At 40.7% G+C, this 22252-nt stretch overlaps 2 protein-coding genes across 3 annotated transcripts; both read right to left on the bottom strand.

The window, feature by feature from the left end:
* Positions 1 to 272: 272 nt before the first annotated feature.
* On the bottom strand, positions 273 to 3693 carry LOC121506130 (OX-2 membrane glycoprotein-like). The gene is made up of 6 exons (XM_041781720.1): positions 3567 to 3693; positions 1971 to 2309; positions 1502 to 1852; positions 1326 to 1419; positions 1190 to 1252; positions 273 to 1072 (listed from the first exon to the last, which is right to left on the bottom strand). Exons 1-6 carry the CDS (start codon positions 3619 to 3621, stop codon positions 994 to 996), a joined length of 981 nt encoding a protein of 326 aa, XP_041637654.1. The 5' UTR covers positions 3622 to 3693; the 3' UTR covers positions 273 to 993.
* On the bottom strand, positions 273 to 21538 carry LOC121506131 (OX-2 membrane glycoprotein-like). Of its 2 annotated transcripts, XR_005991616.1 has the most exons (7): positions 21389 to 21538; positions 18434 to 18772; positions 17967 to 18317; positions 17791 to 17884; positions 17655 to 17717; positions 17380 to 17536; positions 273 to 915 (listed from the first exon to the last, which is right to left on the bottom strand). XR_005991616.1 is itself a non-coding variant. In XM_041781721.1 (6 exons), the coding sequence occupies exons 1-6, from the start codon at positions 21441 to 21443 to the stop codon at positions 17494 to 17496; spliced, it is 945 nt and encodes a 314-aa protein (XP_041637655.1). In that variant the 5' UTR covers positions 21444 to 21538; the 3' UTR covers positions 15877 to 17493. The 2 variants fall into 2 exon arrangements, 1 of the variants encoding a protein (XP_041637655.1); XM_041781721.1 differs by lacking the exon at positions 273 to 915 and having other exon boundaries at positions 15877 to 17536.
* Between the last annotated feature and the right edge of the window lie 714 nt (positions 21539 to 22252).

Below are 22252 nucleotides of genomic sequence, written 5' to 3'. Positions count from 1 at the left end.
TAAAATGAGGACTGATATTACATCTATGGAGAGAGATATATCAGTCAACAACTAGGAACTCTACCTGTTGCTAATTGATTAATTAGGCTAGTGAATATATAAATAAACGAGAAAGTTGAGTTAGTAATTCAGAGGGGACTAAATATATATATATATTTAATTATATAAAGAGTTGGAAGTGAAAAACAAAACATATCAACACCACTGCAGAAATCTTTGATGGCGACTGTAGCATCCCCACCTGGAGCAATGGAAGATTCTCGAACAAATGGTTTAAGAGACACCTTTTATTTTCCCTTTAAGCAGTGCAAATAGTCAAAAACAAACCGTAGGAAGTGTGGGAAACAGAAAATTAGACGTAACAAAATCGATAATCAAATATAACGCAGACAAAAATGACCCTTACAAATAAGGATTTACAAAAAATAGTTTTACACAATTAACTACAAAAAACAAAAGTAAAGATGTTTTAAAATCAACACTTAAAGTGTTTTATAACCATGAATTCAATACCAACTTAAAAAAAAAACATGATTAGACTATTTGACATAATAAAGCAGCCCTACATCAGAGATGTAATACAAATTAAAGCACTTAGATCAAACATTTACCAAATCACCTACAAACCAGGAAATTATTCCACTTTTTTTTCAGTCAATCAGTAGTTCCATTTGTTAAAACTAAACCATATTTAGGCTGACTTAAATAAACATTAATTCAACTGTTTGGTGTAAGCACCAGTGAGATAATTCATTACATTCATAACATACTGACATAAATTAACATGTAAACAGGAAACAGTATAAAAATATTACTCAAAGAAATTTCTGGCCATTTAAAAAGAAGTCTTGTTGTCCATTTCAGGATTAAAAAAATGTGAAAAAATGTAATTCCCTTTTTTATCTTGTGCCTCACCTCCTCACAGTTATGCACAAACTTCATTCATCTGATCAGTGACACCGTCTCCTTGATGTTAAAGCTGACACATTTGTGTTACATCCTATTTTCTTCTCCCTTCACAGGAGATGATCGGAGTCTGACTGGAGGATTCTCCTGTAAGGATGCTTCATCCCTGAAAAGAAACAAAACATCTGATTTAAACAAAGATTCACCTTTAAACTCATGAAGCATTGATGAAACATTGATAAGGAGCAGGGTTTATCCCTGACAAGAGTAAATGGTTTCTTACATATGAGGGTCTTCCACTGTAGCTTGAGTTGTTTCATTCATTTCCAGGATGTCATGTGACCGACTGAAGGATTAAAAAACAGTTAAAGGAGGGAAAACAGAAAAGACTGGAAACAACTATTGATGAGAACAATTACCTGGTTGGCTTTTTCAATCTATGCCAGATAAAGACGACTGCAAGAATGACTGCGATCAATGAAATAGACAACCCAATGAAGGCAGAAGTCCTACCTTTGAGAGAAAGAGAATAAAATATTTAAATGATGGCTATCATTTTACAGAAACCTCAAATCAACATGGGATCATTACTTACCACGACCGCTGATTTTATCCTCAGATTCCTCATCAGAACCATCTTCATCAGACATGGGTCTGACCTCAGTCAGCATCATGAACACGGCTTTCTTAGGACTAGAGAGCACTTCTGCTGTACACCCAACCTGAGTGCTGTTCTCATGTAGACGAGACAGCACAGCTGTCATGGTGACGGTGACTGTGCTGTCGTTGTTGAAGACACTGACAGAATGATTGTGTAAGAAGTACAAGTCCTGCTGAGGGGCTGTAATCATCACAGTGGGAGTGGGCCGTCCTGTAGCCGAGCAGGAAACGATGGCCTCTTCGGTGGAGTTGGATTCTCTGAGACGTAGAACAGGTTCATGCAGCTCTGAGAAGAAAAATATTAAGCCACATAACATGGATACAATGCATTCTGGTACATGAAAGCACCAACTGAATCACCTCATTCCTCTTGAGTGATTTCTGAATAGTGTTACAGATCTTACCAAGAACTTGCAGGCAGGTTGTAGCAATGAGAGCACCATCAGGATAGGTGTTAAACAAGCAGCAATAGCAGCCTTCATCCTCCTCTGTCACCTTCCTGATCACTATGGAGCTGTTCTGTAGGTCAGCATCTTTAAACTCCACTCTACGGCTGAAGTCGGGGTGTATCGTCTGACCATAGTGTTTGGTGTCGGTGGCGACTGTCTTCTCTCCACCAGGTGAGATCTTCTGCCAGGTGACTTGATGAACATCTTTGGTTCGTAAGAGCAGACAGTTTAAACGGGCCTGGTCTCCCACTGCTGCCGTCTCTGTCGGCTGTGTTTGGATCAGAGGAGTTAGACCTGCAGGAGGCGACAGTTCACAATGTGGTTGGTATTTTAGGGGTTAAAAGCACAAATACAACTGAAAAATAACCAGACAGAGTTATCACTGTATAACATTAAAATAATAGCCCATGTATCTGCAGTTCACCAAAATAAACAGAATAAATAATATTGGAACAATAATAAAGTAACAACATTTTTAAACACATGGCGTATAAGAGCGTTATGAAAAGTGCAACATACAGAGATGTTTCCAGTGTGTCTGTACTATCTAGATTATCTGTGAAACTTTTTCTGCAATTTTTGATGATTTGAACATAACACTGCCAAATATTGGGAGTCTAGCACCAATATTTGTGTTGCTGTGTCATTTAAAAAGTTATGGAATCAGCTGCATTTTACTAAAATCATAGATTTTAATATCATATTTTATTTTAAATATTAGAACTATAATTTGATGCTTTGACAACCATTTGCTGTTTTATTACAGAAAATATTAGCTAAAAATAATACCATTATTTTTGGTCCAGATTGTCTGGCCTTAGCATCTCCATGTACGAGTGTCACGTCTTTGTTTAATAACTTTATCACTTTAATCATATGAAATAAATATCTAGTTAATAACTTGAAAGTTAGAGTTTAGAGATGCTTTGGTTGACAGATATTAAAGTTTCATTAAATTACTGAGTAATAGTGAGTTAGTGAATAATGAGTTTTTCAATCATGCATTAAAATCTTTAAATTGTTCCAGTGATAAAAGCGGTTAAAGTTGGGTTCATCATAATCACTGAAACACTGTTAATATACAGTTATTATATTACAGTTATTATAATTCTTATTTTGGAAGGTATCTATTGATTTTCATACCATTCTTGCATCTGTCTGTCCTGCCCTGACAAAGTTGCTGACACATTTAACAAAAGCAAACGAACAAATATGTGGTCTTAATCTTGCAAATACAACAGGATTTGCTGGATTGGGTAGCGGTTTTTTTTACAGGCCTATTACATTATTAACCATCCTTTGTACTGGCCACTGGCAGCTTAAACACAGATATCCACTTCCTCACGTGCATACTATGTATGTCTTTGCATTTTTATATACAATATTAAAATAATAGCCGGAGCATCTGCAGTCCATCAAGAAAAGCGCCATAACCATTACAACAATCTTAAAGTAACAATATTAAACACTGCTGCACTTTCAGGTAGAGAAACATGCTGGACATACCGGTATGCGAAATATGTTGTACAGATAGAAGTGCACATCCCTTACCTCTGACAGAGACAACAAACATACAAAAGACATGTCCGAATGTACTGTGTGTCATCTTTTCTCCATTTAACCGCGCAAAATAGCAAAATACTCACGGAAACATCAAAAAAGACCGCCAAAAAAGCAGATTCTTCTTCTTCTTTGGTTTTGGCAGACTAGACGCATCCAAGGTGTATTACTGCCCTCTACTGTTTCCATGCGATTTCTGTTTATACTCAATCATATTCTGTTGTACACTCCAATGGAGTGCAGATACTGCAGAAGCTTCTTCATATTGTTCCAGTCTTCCAGATTCAGCAGTGTGCGTATGTTGAAAACAGTCTCTCCAGCTGCACCCAGATTCCTGAAAAGTTTCCTCCTTTGAGATGAGTATCTCTTGCAGTGTAACATTACATGTGTCACAGCCTCCGTCTCTCCACATTCACATTGTCCATCGGGGTGTTTCCCAATCAGAGCCAGCCCACTTCTAAGACCACAGTGTCCGAGTCTTATTCTGGTGATGACTACAGCATCCCTCCTGCTGCACCCAAAGCAGTTATTCCTTTCCCCTACGCTTTTTTGTATATTATAAAATACCCTGCCTTTGCTTTCCTTATCCCATGAGTTCTGCCACATTTCCTTTGCTGCCTGATTTATAACAGATGAGTATTCTGGTGGTCCAAAAACCAATTCCAGTTTAACTTTTTCCTGCTTTACTGCATTTTTAGCCATAATGTCCGCTTCCTCATTCCCCTGTATACCCACATGTGCTGGTATCCAGATGAATCCTACCTCACACCCTATTTTGTTAATTCTATACAAAATTAGGCACATTTCTGCTATTAAGTCAGGTCTGGATTTGGAGCGTGTCTCTATTATTGTCTGTATAGCTGCTGCTGAATCACTGCATATGACTGCATAACTTGGTTTGTTGTTCTCCACCCACTGAAGAGCCTTTAAAACTGCCACCATCTCTGCTGAGTATACTGACGTGTGATCTGATAGCCTTCCCTTATACCTAACTGGGGGATTACAATGCTGATCGCCACCTTCCCACTTTCTGGTTCTTTTGACCCATCTGTATATATCTACAAATGTGACCTCCATTTTTGCTGCAAATGCTTGTGAATTTTGTCAACGATGTCTTCATCCTTTTTCCTCTTATTACTATTTAAAAAGCTCAAATCAACCTCAGGTTCTGTAAAAAGCCATGGTGGAACAGTTGCCCAGCAGACTGGGGGACACACTCTCTTCTCCAGAATACCTCCTTTCCCTGCAATGTCTTTTAGCTTGACTCCAAAATTAACTTTGATCCTTCTTCCCCTCCCCTCAAATTCCCAGTGCTGGTCTAACAGTGTTTTAGTTGGAAAAGACTCATCTTGCCCTTTTATTTTCATCAAATACTTCAGCCCAAGCTTAACCCTCCTTATTTCCAATGGCATTTCTCCCATTTCTACCAATAATGCTGACACTGGGGTGGTTCGAAATGCTCCGCTACATACTCTTAAGGCCTTAGCTTGCACAATATCCAGAGCTTTCAGAGTTGTGTGTGCTGCTGACCCATACACCATACACCCATAGTCTATGCACGATCGAATCATTGCTCTGTAAATCATCAACAAGGTTTCTCTGTCAGCCTCCCAATCAGTTCCTGCCAGACATCTTAAAACGTTTATTATTTTTTCACATTTCACCACTGTTTTCTGTATATGTGTTTTCCATGTCACTCTTTCATCCATCCACACTCCCAGGTATTTAAAACTCTTTACTCTTTCTAGATTATGACTGCTGACCATCAGCCCTTTATCCAGCACCTTCTTTTTACTCCCAAACACCATGAACTTTGTTTTGTCTATAGAGATTTTAAATCCCCATTTTTTTGTCCAATCAACCACTTTATCCAGGCTTCCCTGTATTTTATTGAAAATGTGAGTGAGATTCCTTCCTCGCTTCCAAATAGCGCTATCATCTGCAAATAATGACAAACCAAGGTCTCTGCTCACTGTACTAAATATGCCATTGATTAAAATGTTGAAGAGTACAGGGCTGATCACACTTCCCTGGGGGGTGCCATTCTCCACTTCTACCTCCTCAGATAACACACTACCAACTTTAACCTGTATTGTCCTGTTGCCTAAAAAATCCCTAATCCAGTTAAATAGTCTCCCTCTTACTCCTGCATCATGTAGGGTGATTAATAGCCCCTCTCTCCATAACATATCGTATGCTTTTTCAATGTCAATAAATACTGCGACAACTGCTTCTTTGTTCGCAATAGCTCTCCTTACATCTACATCTAAGCTCATGACTGAGTCCATTGTTGAATGACCCTGCCTAAACCCATTCTGGTATGGCACAAAGTATCTTCTTTTTTCCAGCATTTACACTAATCTGTATGTTATCATGCGCTCCATGATTTTACATACCACTGATGTCAGGGCTATTGGTCAATAAGAACTGGGGTCACTCGGCTTTTTCCCCAGTTTCAAAATTGGGATAATAACTGCATGTTTCCATTCTCTGGGTAATTTGCCAGACTCCCACACACTGTTAATTAATGCTAGCAGCTCCTCTAAAACACAAATTCCTGCATGTTTGAAAAGTTGATACTCTAGCCCATCTCTACCTGGACTTGTGTCCCTGCCTTGGTTTATTGCTCTTTTTAGCTCATCTAATGTAAAATAATTATTAATGGCATCTGAGTTATCGTTATTTGCCTGCAGCTTACTAATTTGCCCTGTTACTACTTCTTCTCTCATTCTTTTGTTTCCCTCGCTTACATTGTCTGAGCTATGAACTTTTTGAAATTGCTTTACTAACATATCTGCTTTCTCCTTATTGTTTGTAGCCTCCTCTCCACTATGACAAAGGACAGGCAGACAGCTCTGCTTGCATACTCCAGACATTCTATGAATTAAGTTCCACATTTTCTTCGTAGAGGTCTCCGACCCCAGTTTGCAACAAAAATCTCTCCAGCTTGTTTTCTTTGCCTCCTTTATGACCCTTCTGGCTCTGGCCCTCAACTTCTTATATTCAATTACATAGCTTTCTAATGGATATCTTCTTAGTTTCTTGTATGCTTTATTCCTGGCATGAACAGCTTTGCTGCACTCTTCATTCCACCACGGGACCATAGAGCCTCTTTTAGGGACCTTCTTCCTAGGGATCGTCTCTGCTGCTACTGACCATATGTATTTGGAGAATGACCTATTCCATTCCTCTATACCATGTTCATGGTATATGAACATGGTATACATGTATACCATGTACACCATACCATAAACTCCTCTATCATATTTCCATTCCTGTCATTTTTCTGTTTTCCCCATAACTCATTATGAGCATTGAAGTCCCCTACCCAGACTGTTGGTGCACTAATTTTATCCATTACTTCCTGCAAATGCTTCCCTTCCAGATTATTACTAGGGTTATATAGGTTGATGATAGTGATTTTCCCTCTATTGGTCCATGCCTCAATAATTACACATTCCAAATCTGTCTCAACTTCTTTCCTGCTGTACTGTATTCCTATCTTAACAAAGGTAGCACAGCCCCCTCCTGTCCTGTTTCCTCTATCTTTCCTTTTACATTTATATCCATTGATTTTAAAATCCAAGTTTGGCTTTAACCAAGTTTCTTGAACACAGATGATTGCTGGCTTTTCCTTGAATTCCTCTAATCTTTTCTTAAATTCCTGACCGTTTGCTGTTAGACTCCTGGCATTCCACTGTAAGATGCAGAACATCAGGAAAAGGAAGTTAATCCTCAACATAATCCCCATCTCTGCTGTCCATCTCTTCTTCATCACTTCCCAACAGTAATTCCTGTCCCTCAATTACAGTGTGTCCATCTTTATTTTGTGAGTAGGTAGCCTCCCATACCTCTTTTGGATCTACACCCTTAAATCCCAGCAGCTGCTCTGCTGCAGCAGTATTTTCTCTTGCCACATCTGATTTTTTGTTTGCAACCATTTTCACCCTCCACATTGCTTCAACCATAAATGCCAACAGCCTTTTCTTATTGACCACAACCATGACATCATCACTGTTTAACATTTCTCCTCCTTTGATAGGCTCTGCTCTGGTCTGCCCCACTCTGCTTGTGTTTTCCACCCTTCGTAGTGCTTCTGCATAAGACACTTTGTTCTCCTTCCTCATTTTCTGTACATTCTCAGCTTTTTGATAATGTGTACATCCCCTATAGGAAGCTGGGTGATTACCTCCACAGTTGCAACACTTAGCTGTTCCTTTGCATTCTTTCCCATCATGATCACCACCACACAATCTGCACCTTCTTCTCTTCCTGCACACAGCTGCAACATGCCCAAATCTTTGACATTTGAAACATCTCATTGGGGGCCTTTCATAGGTCTTTACAGAGTAGCTCATGTATCCCAGCATCACCCTTCTGGGGAGCTCTTCATCCTTAAATGTCAAAAGTATGGGAGTAAATCCTCCATAATTTTTACCCATGCGCTTCACACCAGTTATATTCCCTCCTTTCAAACTCCTCAGCAGCTCTTCCTCTGACACATCATTTGAGATATTGTATATCACCCCTTTAGTTTCAGAGACAGAGCGTGGTTTGAACACTTCAACCCTTTTGTCCAGGATGTTTTTTATTTTAAGTGCCTTTTCTTGCTGAGCCTCTGTCTTGCATATAATGGAAATCATTCCATTGCTCAGGACAGTAGCATGCATCACATCACCAACATTATCCTTCAACTCTTTTGTCAATTTCAGGGGACTGACAGAGAAGAACCCAGAGCCACTCTTGGCTTTTATTAGGACTTTGAATCGCACCTCCTTGTCTAACTCAGCCCTCCTAACTTAGCCTGCACATTATCAATATCACTATCCTGTGAGGTATCACCCCTAGCTGTGCGATCTCTTTTGGGTTGATTCCTACTCACAGTCTTCCATGCTTCCCCACTCCCACCCCTATAGTTTGCATCCTGAGTGGACATAACTTCTCCTGCTTAGGGAATGTGGCTTCAATTTCTGCCTTGTATCTGGGGACCTGCAGATCAGTCAGAAGCTGAGCTAGAATACCGTCGTACCGGGCCAATAGGCCGTCGGCCGATATCCTGCACCCGACTCCCCACTCAAACCACTGGCACCCCAATGCACGATCCAAAATCCAAAATTATAGCCAGTTAGTCCGTTTGAATCCGATAACAGCACTGCTTCCACTCACACTCCCGCCAACCAACGTTCCAACTTCCGTGTCTCTGTCACTTCCTCCCACCTCTCTCCTCCAACAAAAGCAGATTCTTCTTCTTCTTCTTCCGGCAGGCTGTACACTAGAAAGCGTAATGCTGCCCTCCGCAGGTTAGATTAGTCCATCCAGTTTAGATTTTCTGATATAGTCCAGATGACCGGAGAAAAAGAATGATCGCTTTCCCAATTAGGTGAAAGTCCACGTCAGAAGAAAATAAAGATTTGAAAGAAAAGGAAGAAAACCCCAACTTAGATAATTCCCTAAACATTTGCTGTCTTTCATCCCTCTATCTGTTGCACTCAAACATTACATGCTGTGGAGTCTCCAACTTTCCACACCGGCACAGACCATTTAGATTCTTGCCTATTGTCTCAAGGTTGCTGGCCAGACCGCAATGCCCCAGTCTTAGACGCGTTAGGACATCATCATCCTTCCTCCCAGTTTTAATCGGTAGCCTCCTTCTTTTAACGGATGGCTGCAGAGAAAAGTAATGTCTGCCACGTTCGTCTTCTCTCCATTCCTTTTGCCATTGCTCCTCTAATTTTCTTTGCTAACTTGAAAGCACTCAGGCTTCCCAAGAAACACGTTCAAGTCAACAGTATCTTTTGAAAGGGATTTTTTTGCCAGTTGATCGGCTCTTTCATTTCCTTCTATTCCTGAATGGCCAGGTACCCACATAAATTCCACACAACAGCCAGCTTCTCCAAGTCTATAGTGACAGCACACGATCTCCTGTAGCAGGTCAGGTCAGAACCTCAGAACACTGTAACACCAACTGCTCTATCAGTTGATGCAGTGTTCTCTCATACACCTCGCTCTTCTGGCCGAGGAGGTGGCACAGGCATTATTCTTTCTCATAGCTGGAACTTCAGCCAGTTCAAACCCTTGGACAATAACACCTCATTTGAATATCATGCAGTACAGGTCACTGCCCCAATAAAGGCTTACATGGTTGTGGTATACCGCCCACCTGGGGGTCACCTGGACAACTTTATTGTGGAACTGGACATGTTACTCTCAGACATCCCTGATGACGGCACACCATTGGTTGTCATGGGTGACATGAACATCCACTTGGATAGAGCCCAGGCTACTGATTTTATTTCACTACTGTCCTCCTTTGACTTGAAACTGGTTCAAACGCCTCCTCCACACAAGGCTGGTAATATACTGGATTTGATTCTAACTCGCAGTTGCTCCACGGCTAATTTGAGTGTAACACCACTTCACCTCTCTGACCACTACTTCATTCAGTTCTCACTTGGCTTACCTGAACTTCAACAATCTACTACTCAATTAAGATCATACCGCAGAAACCTTCAGTCACTTGACCCAACACAGCTGTCTGACGAGGTCTCAGCTGCACTAGCCTCATGTAACGAGTCCTTCTCACTCACTGTTAACGAGGCCACAGACACATTCTGCTCCTCACTGACCTCCTCTCTGGACAAACTCTGCCCTCTGGTGTCTAAGCCTATTCGAAATACTCCACCTTGTCCCTGGCTCACTGAGGTCATCAGAACCCAAAGGGCAGGGCTCAGGGCGGCAGAGAGAAAATGGCGTAAATCCAAACAAACCACTGACTTGAGTGCTTATCAGCAAAAACTGTCCTGTTTTACCTCTGCTCTAAAATCTGCTAAGAAGGCGTTCTATCAATCAAAGATCTGTGCTGCCACTGATGCACGCAAACTCTTATCTGCTTTTAACTCGCTCCTCTCTCCTTCAAACCCACAACCCTCCAGTATGTTGACTCCAGACATGTTCGCCTCCTACTTCACTGACAAGGTTTCTACCATCAGCAACCAGTTCTCTGAGCCTGTCCAGCTCAGTTTTCTGCCACCAGCTAGTGATGCATCACTTAGCTCATTCTCTCCACTAAGTGAGAGCGAGGTCTCCAGGCTTCTGCTTGACTCTAAGCCCACAACCTGTCCCCTTGATCCGATACCATCACATCTCTTGCAGGCGATTGAGCCCACAATCAGCCCTGCTGTGAGTTGTATCATTAACTCCTCTCTGTCCACAGGTGTTTTCCCAGCTGCTTTCAAGCAAGCGCGGGTTACACCACTGCTCAAAAAACCCACTCTCAACCCAGCCCTGGTTGAAAATTACAGGCCGGTCTCACTTCTCCCATTCCTATCAAAAATACTGGAGCGCACAGTTTTCAACCAGCTCTCAGAACACTTGCAGAACAATGATCTACTTGATCAGAATCAGTCTGGCTTTAGGCGGGGCCACTCTACTGAAACTGCACTTTTGTCGGTAACGGAATCACTTCGCTTGGCCAGAGCAGCTGGTCAGTCCTCAGTTCTCTTACTGCTGGATCTGTCCGCTGCCTTTGACACAGTAAACCACCAAATCCTCCTCTCCACACTCTCTTCACTTGGTATCTCAGGATCTGCCCTACAGTGGTTTAAGTCCTACCTCACAGGAGATCTTTTAGAGTATCATGGAAGGGAGGAGTGTCTAAACTGCATGGCTTATCAACAGGGGTGCCTCAAGGGTCTGTGCTTGGTCCCCTACTTTTCTCAATATACACCACCTCACTTGGTGCAATCATCCGCTCCCATGGCTTTTCTTATCACTGCTATGCAGACGACACACAGCTATTCCTGTCCTTTCCACCAGATGACACAACTGTCTCAGCTCGGATCTCATCCTGCCTTGCTGATATTTCTAAATGGATGAGGGAACGTCACCTTCAGCTCAACCTGCCCAAAACGGAGCTCATTATCATCCCAGCCAGTCCCACTATGGAACCGCAGATCAGTATCCAGCTTGGATCAAAAATCTCTTGCCCACTAAGTCAGCCCGGAATCTGGGTGTCATGATTGATGACCAGCTAACCTTCAAGCTCCATGTGGCCTCGATTGCTCGGTCCTGCCGTTTCGCCCTCTACAACATCAAGAGGATCAGACCCTACTTGACAGAGCATGCTACACAACTCCTAGTACAGGCTCTTATAATATCACGTATTGACTACTGTAACTCATTACTGGCTGGCCTACCTGCATGCACAGTTATACCTCTGCAGTTGATCCAGAACGCAGCAGCACGTCTGGTCTTCAACCAACCCAAGAGAGCTCATGTCAAGCCTCTTTTAATCTCTCTACACTGGCTTCCAGTTGCAGCTCGCATTAAATTCAAAACTCTAATCATTGCTTACAAAGCAGTAACTAAAACTGCTCCTGTTTACCTGGAGTCCCTCATCCAGGTCTACACCCCTTCTCGCCCACTATGCTCAGCCAGCGAAAGGCGCCTGGTACTTCCAGCACATCATGCTCCTAAGTCACTAGCTCGACTCTTCTCCTCTGTTGTCCCTAAATGGTGGAATGAATTACCCAACTCCATTCGATCTACAGACTCCCTGTCTACTTTCAAGAGAAGACTAAAGACCCAGCTCTTCAGAGAACACTTTGCACTTAGCTAGGCAATTCTCTACTGTTGTCCCCAGTAGTAGATTGAGTCTCAGCCAGACTATTCTCCACTGCTGCCCCCAGTGGTTGAATGAGTTTTCCAACTATAGTTAGCTCGCACTGTCCTGCTCTACTTCTGGGATTTCTTTGCCCAGCTCTTTGGGAATGATCCAGCACTTGGTACTTGGTAAATAGTTGTTGTGAAGTCTAATGAATGGTGATTAGTGATCCCACATTTTCCTTGATTCATTGTTGCTGTCTAATAACAAAAAAAAAACAACAAAAAAAAAAACAAAAAAAACAAAAACAAACAAAAAAAACAAAACTAAACAAAACAAAAAACTCCATAAACAACGTATATTTTAGGTACTCTGCCTTAAACTCTACATGGCAGCACTTGCGTCCAATTGGACCTGAAGCACTTGATGGCACTTACTGATGTTGTTTCTTCTTGTCTTGATCATTGCTTGTGTTGTTCTTGCTCTCAAATGTACGTCGCTTTGGAGAAAAGCGTCTGCTAAATGACATTGTAACATTGTAACATTGTAACATTATGGAAAACCTTAATCCAATAAAACATGCAGCTTCATCAGCACACCCTCCGTCCACATGGAGTCATATGCTTTCTCTATATCTAGAAAAACACCAATCACAGCTTCTTTATTAATAATAGCTTTCTTTATGTCCTGGTCAAGGACAGCAACAGAATCCATTGTGTTTCTGCCAATTCTAAAGCCATTTTGATAATTAACAAAAACATTATTAGACTCAAGAAAGCTCACCAACCTATTTGTAACCATTCTTTCCATTACTTTGCACATTACTGATGTTAGTGCTATTGGCCGATACGATGATGGAGAGGATGGGTCTTTTCCAGGCTTCAAAATTGGAACAACCAAAGCATGTTTTCATTTTGTTGGTGATGTACCGACCTCCCAAACATAGAGTGCCAACATTTCTTCAAGTGCTCCCTCTTCTAAGTGTTTAAGCAGTTCGTAGCTTATTCCGTCCTGACCTGGAGTAGTATTTGACCCAGCCTTTATGGCATCTTTAAGCTCTTTTAAAGAGAAAAACGCATTATATGATCTATTTCTTTCACATACATAATTTAATTTCCATTCATCTGCTTTCAATAGCTCCTCACTTTTCCTCAACCCTTCATCTCCTAAGCTTTTTGAATTATGCACATCTTGGAAAGTTTTAACGCACATGTCTGCCTTATCTTTACTAAAAATGGCCTCAGTGTGCCCGTCCTTCAGAACAGGAATTGTTGTTCTAACAACTTCTCCAGACATTTTGTGAATTCTAGCCCATATTTGTTTGGCCGGAGTGTCAGGTCCTAACGTCCCACAGAAAGTTCTCCAACATTTCCTTTTTGCATTTTTGACAGTTTTCCTCGCCAAAGCACAATAACACTTGTATTTTATAACATTTTCCTGAGAAGGGTTCTTACGTAAATTTTTTAAATGCTTGTTTTCTCATGCTTAAAGCTTTACTACAGTCACTATTCCACCATGGAACAATGGCTCGCTCCTTAGGGATCTTTCTAGATGGGATTGCCTCTGAAGCAGCAGTCAAGATAATTGCGATTAAAGAATCATTAAAATCATCAATTGACCCATCACTGCAAACACTCTCTAAGCCTGTAGCTATCCCCTCTTCAAACTTATCCCACTTTGCTCTAGAGAAATCAAATTGTTTGACTCTATCCTCTGATTTCTTTACTAGAGGTCTTCCAAACTTAGTTAAAACTGGGAAGTGATCACTCCCCATTGGGTCTTTACTCAAGACATTCCACTCCCCTACCCTTGCAAGAGCCGGTGAAGCCAGAATCAGGTCTAAACATGACATTTTAGAGGTTTTAATTTCAAAGCAGGTTGGTCGTCCATCATTTATTATAACTGAATTAGAATTATCTAACATTTCTTCAATGATTTCCCCGTTTATATCCCTATCTTTGCTTCCCCACAGAGGGTTGTGGGCGTTGAAATCTCCAACCCAGATGACTTGTGAGCTGCTAGCCTTACTCATTATGTTTTCAAGCTCAGATAGAATGAGGGGCTTACAAGGATTATAATAATTCACAATACATATTTTCCCCTGAGGGCTCCATACCTCAATAATTAAACTTTCAAAAGATGAATCACATTCACAAATTCTATATTGCATAGATGACTTGACAAAAGTAGCACATCCCCCTCCTGGCCTGCCATCCTTGTCTTTACGCAGGCATACATATCCCGGGATAACAAAATCTAGACAAGGCTTTAACCATGTCTCCTGGATACAAATTAGATCAGGTTTTATTTCACAATCTCTATCTAGCTTTTTGAGTTCCTGTCCGTTGGCGATTAAACTTCTCACATTCCATTGAAGGATGCAGAACATCATAAATATTTTAAACATCATCATAATCTTCAACAAAGTCACCCTCATCCATATCTTCTCCGTCCTCATCATCCTCCCTCCAGATTCTTCTTCTTCTTCTTTAGTTTTATGATGCCCCGAAAACAACATCCCCTGAATTCCTCCTCAGTAATTCTGTTACATTAAATGGTATCTTGTTTCTATGAAATGCTGCTCTGAGTGTATGTCTCTGCGTTTGGTACTTTGGACATTGGAAGAGGATATGCTCCACTGTTTCTCCAGACCCACAATGTTTGCAATTTCCTGTTTCATGTTTATGTATTAAGAATAATGTGCTATTTAAACCTGTATGACCAAATCTCATGCACGATATAATCCAAGAAGCAGATGAGCGGATATGATGGCTATGATATTTAGGGTTGCCAGATCCGCGGGTTTGGGCTACTTTTTACGTACTCCGGCAGGTAGATTTTTTTTGTCCGAGGGTTGAGCAGAGCCATTTTTGATCTTTTGTGGATGTGTATGTAATATCCATAGCAGAATAAATGACTTTATTTACTCTCAAATGCAACTAAATCAACCAGCAGAGAAGCGAAGATAAAGAAAATGGCACACAACCAAAGATCCGCTGTGTTACACTGGCACATAGACACACAATCAATATATGTGGTGCTGCAGAGGCTTTAATGGCTCATGTTGAATTTCAGCACTGGTCTTGGTTTTGGGCTAGTTTTTATCGGCCACTGGGCTATATTTGTCATCCAGACCTGGCAACCCCGATGATACTGTTTACTTCCGTGTTCAGTGAAAGTAGGGTAAGGGTGTAAGGGCAAGTGAAGTAAAGCAACCATACCGCTAAAAATGTAATACTCAAGAGGAAAACTACTACAGGAATGTGGAATGAGGGTGTTGAACCTTAAGGATGCTTCAGTGAGTTCAAGGTGAACTGGGAACCTTGTCAAGGTGGAAAAACCTTGAAGAAATAAGGATATGGTCAATGATTAAACTCTAAACTCTGGATAATGAGTTGATTAAAAGCGTGCTTGTAAAGCGCATGACACTTTTTCAACGTGGTGGTATGTTCAGCAAACAGGAAGTGAAATAAATCATTAGAACCTTAATACTTGCTATCCTCTTTTCTACATCTCCTATGGTCGTGAAGAACTCTTTCCTAGCCTCTGTATGACCCGACTTGAGGGGACCCATCCCACCAAGGAAGGATCCTTAACTTTAATAAGCCCCTTAAGTTGTTTTATTTCCTCATTATACTGCATGGTTCAGCACATTTTCCATGCTATAACCCAAACAATAAACACAAGTGAGAGAAGTCATGACAATAAAGTGCAATTTAATAAAAAAGACAAATATCTGCAGCTTACATGGAAATTCAGCAACACAAGGTTAAAGTAACAGATTATCTGAATTTCTCCAATTATACTGTTTTTAAAAAGCAAAAGAATTCATCTATAAGTTCACAGCAGACAATCAGTGAAAGTGCGTTGAATATTGTGCTACAAATAACATTAAAACACAAACACTGAACAAGTATAAAAGAGCAACAGTTTTAAATTAATGCCAAATGTGAAATAGAAAGTGAAATGATGTAGATAAATACATATGTCTGTTTTTAATCACAACAGCTTATTTTAACACATTTTAAATTATTCATTTGAGTGATTTAATTCACTGAGCTAAAAACAAACATTGAAATTCTCAGTACATTCATTGCAGAGGAGTGCCACTTCCTCTCAGTTCTCACAGTAGAGCCAGTTTAAATCCTAAAAATGAAACCAAAATGGCAGTATAGTGCTGCCATTAGCAAAACAAAAGTAACATTTGTTCGAACTCTGAATGAAATTAAAGATTAAATTTCAGCTGCTCTCTATGTACTTGTGCATGATGGTCCTATTTCTCCTCTTTTCTGTTTTGTTCTCATTATTTCTCTGAAGGCAGCAACTCTACAGCTTATGTCAGAAGTATGTCTTCACCAACACACCTTGCCATCAGTCTGTTTAGTGCTTTCTTAGTGTCACACTGGTCCGTGATTTAAAATCAAGTTATGGTTGTTTGCATGGAGTGACCCCTCCTTGGTCTGTGCTAATGTGAGCTGTACCTGGGTTAGCTGTGTTTGTAGCATCCAGCTCTCTGCAAACTAGTTCAGCTGTTGTTTAACTCAGTATTTCATGGGATTATTATAACTGTTATTGGCAGTGGAAAATTCTCTCTTTTTTTTTTCTTAGTCCCTAAAATTGCACATAAATGAGGCTCTTTGTGCAGATTATACTATTTTGATGTCTTGTATATTTGCTACCAATTGATTTGAACTTATTTTTTGTTCAAATTGATTTATTTCAAAACAAAACTGTTGAAAAATGGCCATAACCCATAAACCTGACACACCAGATAGACTGTTTCATAAATCCATTACATGGGGTATTCAGGTGCGTCTAAAAAATAGAACATCATGGAAAAAGGGTTTTGTTTTTGTTCCTTTTTGAAATCTAATTTAATTTTATTATTATTTTTTGCTATGATTTTCACTAAAAGTTATCCTTCCATATATTCTGGATTCATCTCATACAAAGTGAAATATTTCAAGACTTTGTTTTAATTTTGAGCTCATGAAAATCCAAAATCAACTATCTCAAAATATTAGAGTATTGTTGTCCAGTGTCTTATTCTCATTTTGTCCATAGTTTTTTTCATGTGGTAAATAATTCAGTGTTTATAGCATTATTATTTTTCCCCACCCTTTTATTTTCCCTTATTGTTTGTTTTTAAAGGTGTTAACAGGGAGGTAAGGAGGTAATGCCCTTTTATATCTTGTGCCTCACCTCCTCACAGTTATGCACAAACTTCATTCATCTGATCAGTGACACCGTCTCCTTGATGTTAAAGCTGACACATTTGTGTTACATCCTATTTTCTTCTCTTTTCACAGGAGATGATCAGAGTCTGACTGGAGGATTCTCCTGTAAGGATGCTTCATCCCTGAAAAGAAACAAAACATCTGATTTAAACAAAGATTCACCTTTAAACTCATGAAGTACTGATGAAACACTGATAAGAAGCACAGTTTTATCCCTGACAAGAGTAAATGGTTTCTTACATATGAGGGTCTTCCACTGTAGCTTGAGTTGTTTCATTCATTTCCAGGATGTCATGTGACCGACTGAAGGATTAAAAAACAGTTAAAGGAGGGAAAACAGAAAAGACTGGAAACAACTATTGATGAGAACAATTACCTGGTTGGCTTTTTCAATCTATGCCAGATAAAGACGACTGCAAGAATGACTGCGATCAATGAAATAAACAACCCAATGAAGGCAGAAGTCCTACCTTTGAGAGAAAGAGAATGAAATATTTAAATGATGGCTATCATTTTACAGAAACCTCAAATCAACATGTGATCATTACTTACCACGACCGCTGATTTTACCCCCAGATTCCTCATCAGAACCATCTTCATCAGACATGGGTCTGACCTCAGACAGCATGATGAACACGGCTTTCTTAGGACTAGAGAGCACTTCTGCTGTACACCCAACCTGAGTGCTGTTCTCATGTAGACGAGACAGCACAGCTGTCCTGGTGACGGTGACTGTGCTGTCGTTGTTGAAGACACTGACAGAATGATTGTGTAAGAAGTACAAATCCTGCTGAGGGGCTGTAATCGTCACAGTGGGAGTGGGCCGTCCTGTAGCCGAGCAGGAAACGATGGCCTCTTCGGTGGAGTTGGATTCTCTGAGACTTAGAATGGGTTCATGCAGCTCTGAGAAGAAAAATATTAAGCTACATAACATTGAACACAGTGAATTCTGATACATGTAAGCACTTGAATCACCTCATTCCTCTTGAATGATTTCTGAATAGTGTTACAGATCTTACCAAGAACTTGCAAGCAGGTTGTAGCAATGAGAGCACCATCAGGATAGGTGTTAAACAAGCAGCAATAGCAGCCTTCATCCTCCTCTGTCACCTCCCTGATCACTATGGAGCTGTTCTGTAGGTCAGCATCTTTAAACTCAACTCTGTGGCTGAAGTCAGGTTGTATCGTCTGACCATAGTGTTTGGTGTCAGTGGCGACGGTCCTCTCTCCACCAGGTGAGATCTTCTGCCAGGTGACTTCATGAACATCTTTGGTTCGTAAGAGCAGACAGTTTAAACGGGCCTGGTCTCCCACTGCTGCCGTCTCTGTCCGCCGTGTTTGGATCAGAGAAGTTAGACCTGCAGGAGGCGACAGTTCACAATGTGGTTGGTATTTTAGGGGTTAAAAAACACAAATACAACTGAAAAACAACGAGACAGAGTTATCACTGTCAATATTTCTTTCTTTCAAATTTGGAAAATGTGTGTAACTGGCAAGAAGAGAAGTCCTTGTTAGTTACACACACTTTCCTTCATCTTTTCTGCATATTTGTGCAATTTAGGCCTTTTTCTTTCTCTTTTGAGGAAATACAACAGAAAATCATTGTTTATTTTTGATCATTAAAAAGTGGAGATTTTATCTTTTTGAAAACACATGGCCTATGAGAGCATTCTGAAAGGTGCAACATACAGATGTGGCAACTCAGGGGTGAGAGTTCATACAGCAATTGATTCCACTTCAAGATTACTGTAAGGGTTAAAACCAACAACGCCACCTTGGGAATTTCACCCAAGGAATTAACCGACTCACAGTAAGGGCACAGATTCGTACTGAGCAGGCAGGAGACGTGGTTCCAGTCAATAAAAATATTCTTTATTACAAATGTTTAACAGTATGTAAAACTTACTAAGAGCTGTAAAAAAAGGGGGGAAAAGGGGGGGAGAAATAAGACCAAACAGAGGCTAAGGCTACCAGGGGTGGAAAGGGCTGACGTGAAGGGAGGGGGGATCCCAAAAATAAAAGAAACTACCTTAAATCACCCCAGACGCACGTGCCAAGCACACACTCACTCTCAAGGGCGTGAAGGGGGAACCTTAACCAGGGAAACACAGCACACCAGGAAGGGGGACACCACCACCCAGGACACCAACTCCTCCACCCCTGGCTCTCAAAAAGTAAATTAGATAAACCGACAAACAGAATACAAAATAACACAAGGTTTCAAAACCAAAATGATTCAATAAGGAAAAGAACTAAATAAACAAAATTAACCAAACAATATTAATTAAGGGGAATAACTAATCACCTTAACTAATGCGGGAAACAACATAACCAAAGCAACTCCAAACATTCAATTTACAATAAGCCCCAGGAGAAATAATCAGAAATAAACCCAAAAAGAAATAATTAATGGAGTTACAAACACAACTCAAATGATTCACAAAACTGAGAGGTTAACTGTAACTCAAATGGTCCAATAGCCTCCCCAAACCCCATAGACATAATCATTAAAAGGCGTCCACATGCCAGTTCATATCAGGTGCATGCAAAAGAGTCCATCAGCATGCAGTTATAAAGGTGAGTCGTGCCAGCAAATTAGACCAATAAGCAAAATATTCACAGCGCAAAGTAGGGCAAAAGCGCATGCAGCCAAGCAGCGATGAGTAGCACCAAGCTTTGCAGGAGTACCGTAGGTCCAGTCAGGCAATACACGTCCAACAAAGCAGAATGAGGTACACGCAGTGGAGCGAATCAAAGCAGCGATAGCAAAACAAAACAGCCGTGTCCCTTCGCCTCTGCAGCAGGCCACGAGCTCAGTCAGGCTGCACCTATTCACACGAGAGGGAGAGGAAGACGTCGTTACGCGCTGATTCTCTATTCTATGGCCGTCCTCACAGGGAAACCCACACAGGAGTGTCTGCACAGGGGAGCAGCAGAAGCCGGGTGAGCCGGAAGGGGCGGAGCCAAGAACCACCGAGCAAGAGGCCGAACGGAGGCTTCTCTACCTCCCTTTATAGGGTGCCCCCAGGTGGTGATTGGCTACACACACACACACACACACACACCCCATGTATACTGAGTGGATGGGAATGGCTAAATCTCATCCTGCTACACAGAGATGTTTTCAGTGTGTCTGTACAATCTAGATTATCTGTGAAACTTTTTCTGCAGTTGTTGATAGTTTGAACATAACTCAATAACTTGAAAGTTAGATTTTAGAGATGCTTTGGTTGACAGATATTAAAGTTTCATTAAATTACTGAGTAATAATGAGTTTTTCAATCATGCATTAAAATCTTTCAACAGTTCCTATGATAAAAGCGGTTAAAGTTGGGTTAATCATAATCACTGACTGTTAACAGGAACCACTGAAACACTGTTAACATACAGTTATTATATTACAGTTATAATTTTATTTTGGAAGGTATCTACTGATGTTCATACCATTCTTATATCTGTCTATCCTGCCCTGACAAAGTTGCTGACACATTTAACAAAAGCAAACGAACAAATCTGTGGTCTTAATCTCAAAAATATATAACAGGATTTGCTGGATTGTGCAGCGCTTTTGTTTATAGGCTTATTGCGATATTAACCATCCTTAAGTGTGGCACTTAGGTAAAGATAGAAAGATATTCACAGATTCAGACTCTCCGTCCGTCTCCGCCTCCACTCGCTGTCTGTTTAAAGGTAGCGCTCTCCATGCTGCCTCCGGCACCACGTGCACCGTCCGGCCTTTTTTTTTACTTCGTTCAAACGTTCAAACTGGCGTTCAAACTATGTTTACATTACATTTTTATATACAATATTAAAATAATAGCCCGAGCATCTGCAGTTCACCAAAAAAGCTCCATAACCATTACAGCAATCTTAAAGTAACAATATTAAACACGGCTGCACTTTCAAGTAGAGAAACATGCTGGACATATCGGTTTGCGAAACATGTTATACAGGTTGAATTGCACATCCCTTACCTCTGACAGAGACAACAAACATACAAAAGACATGTCCAAATGTACTGTGTGTCATCCTTTCTTCATTTAACCGCCCCAAAAGAGCAACACACACACTTGAACACCCAAGTAGGTTGCAAAAAAATGCCAAGAAGCAGATGAGCGGATATGATGGCTGTAATATTTAGGGTTGCCAGGTCCGCGGTTTTCCTGTGGAATTGGGCTACTTTTTACGTACTCCCGCGGGTAGATTGTTTTGTCCGAGGGTTGAGCAGAGCCATTTTTGATCTCTTGTAGATGTGTATGTAATATCCATAGCAGAATAAATGACTTTATTAACTCTCAAATGCAACTAAATCAACCAGCAGAGAAGCAGGAAAATATAGAACATGGCACACGACCAAAGATCCGCTGTGCTACACTGGCACATAGACACACAATCAATATATGTGGTGCTGCAGAGGCTTTAATGGCTCATGTTGAGTTTCAGCACTGGTCTTGGTTTAGGGCTTTTATTGGCCACTGGGCTATATTTGTCATCCAGACCTGGCAACCCCGATGATACTGTTCACTTCCGTGTGCAGTGAAAGCTGGGTAAAGGTGTAAGGGGAAGTAAGGTGAAGCAACCATACCGCTAAAAATGTAATACTAAAGAAGAGAACTACTACAGGAATGTGGAATGGGGGTGTTGAACCTTATGAATTTATTTAGTCTTGGAAAGGGAAAATCTAAAGCAGAGTTTGAATTCCTAAAAGGTCTGATTAAAGTAATAGAATTTGGTTGAAATGTAATTATGTAGTTATTTTTTCTACATTTTTTATTGATATATGCAAAACACATACAACCATATATACAGACATTTACATTATTCACCCGTGTATATAC

This window comes from Cheilinus undulatus, linkage group 24 (genome assembly GCF_018320785.1).
Source record: "Cheilinus undulatus linkage group 24, ASM1832078v1, whole genome shotgun sequence".
Taxonomy (NCBI): Eukaryota; Metazoa; Chordata; class Actinopteri; order Labriformes; family Labridae; genus Cheilinus; species Cheilinus undulatus.
Note: the sequence above shows the minus strand (reverse complement) of the source record. Positions and strands in the feature narration are given on the sequence as shown.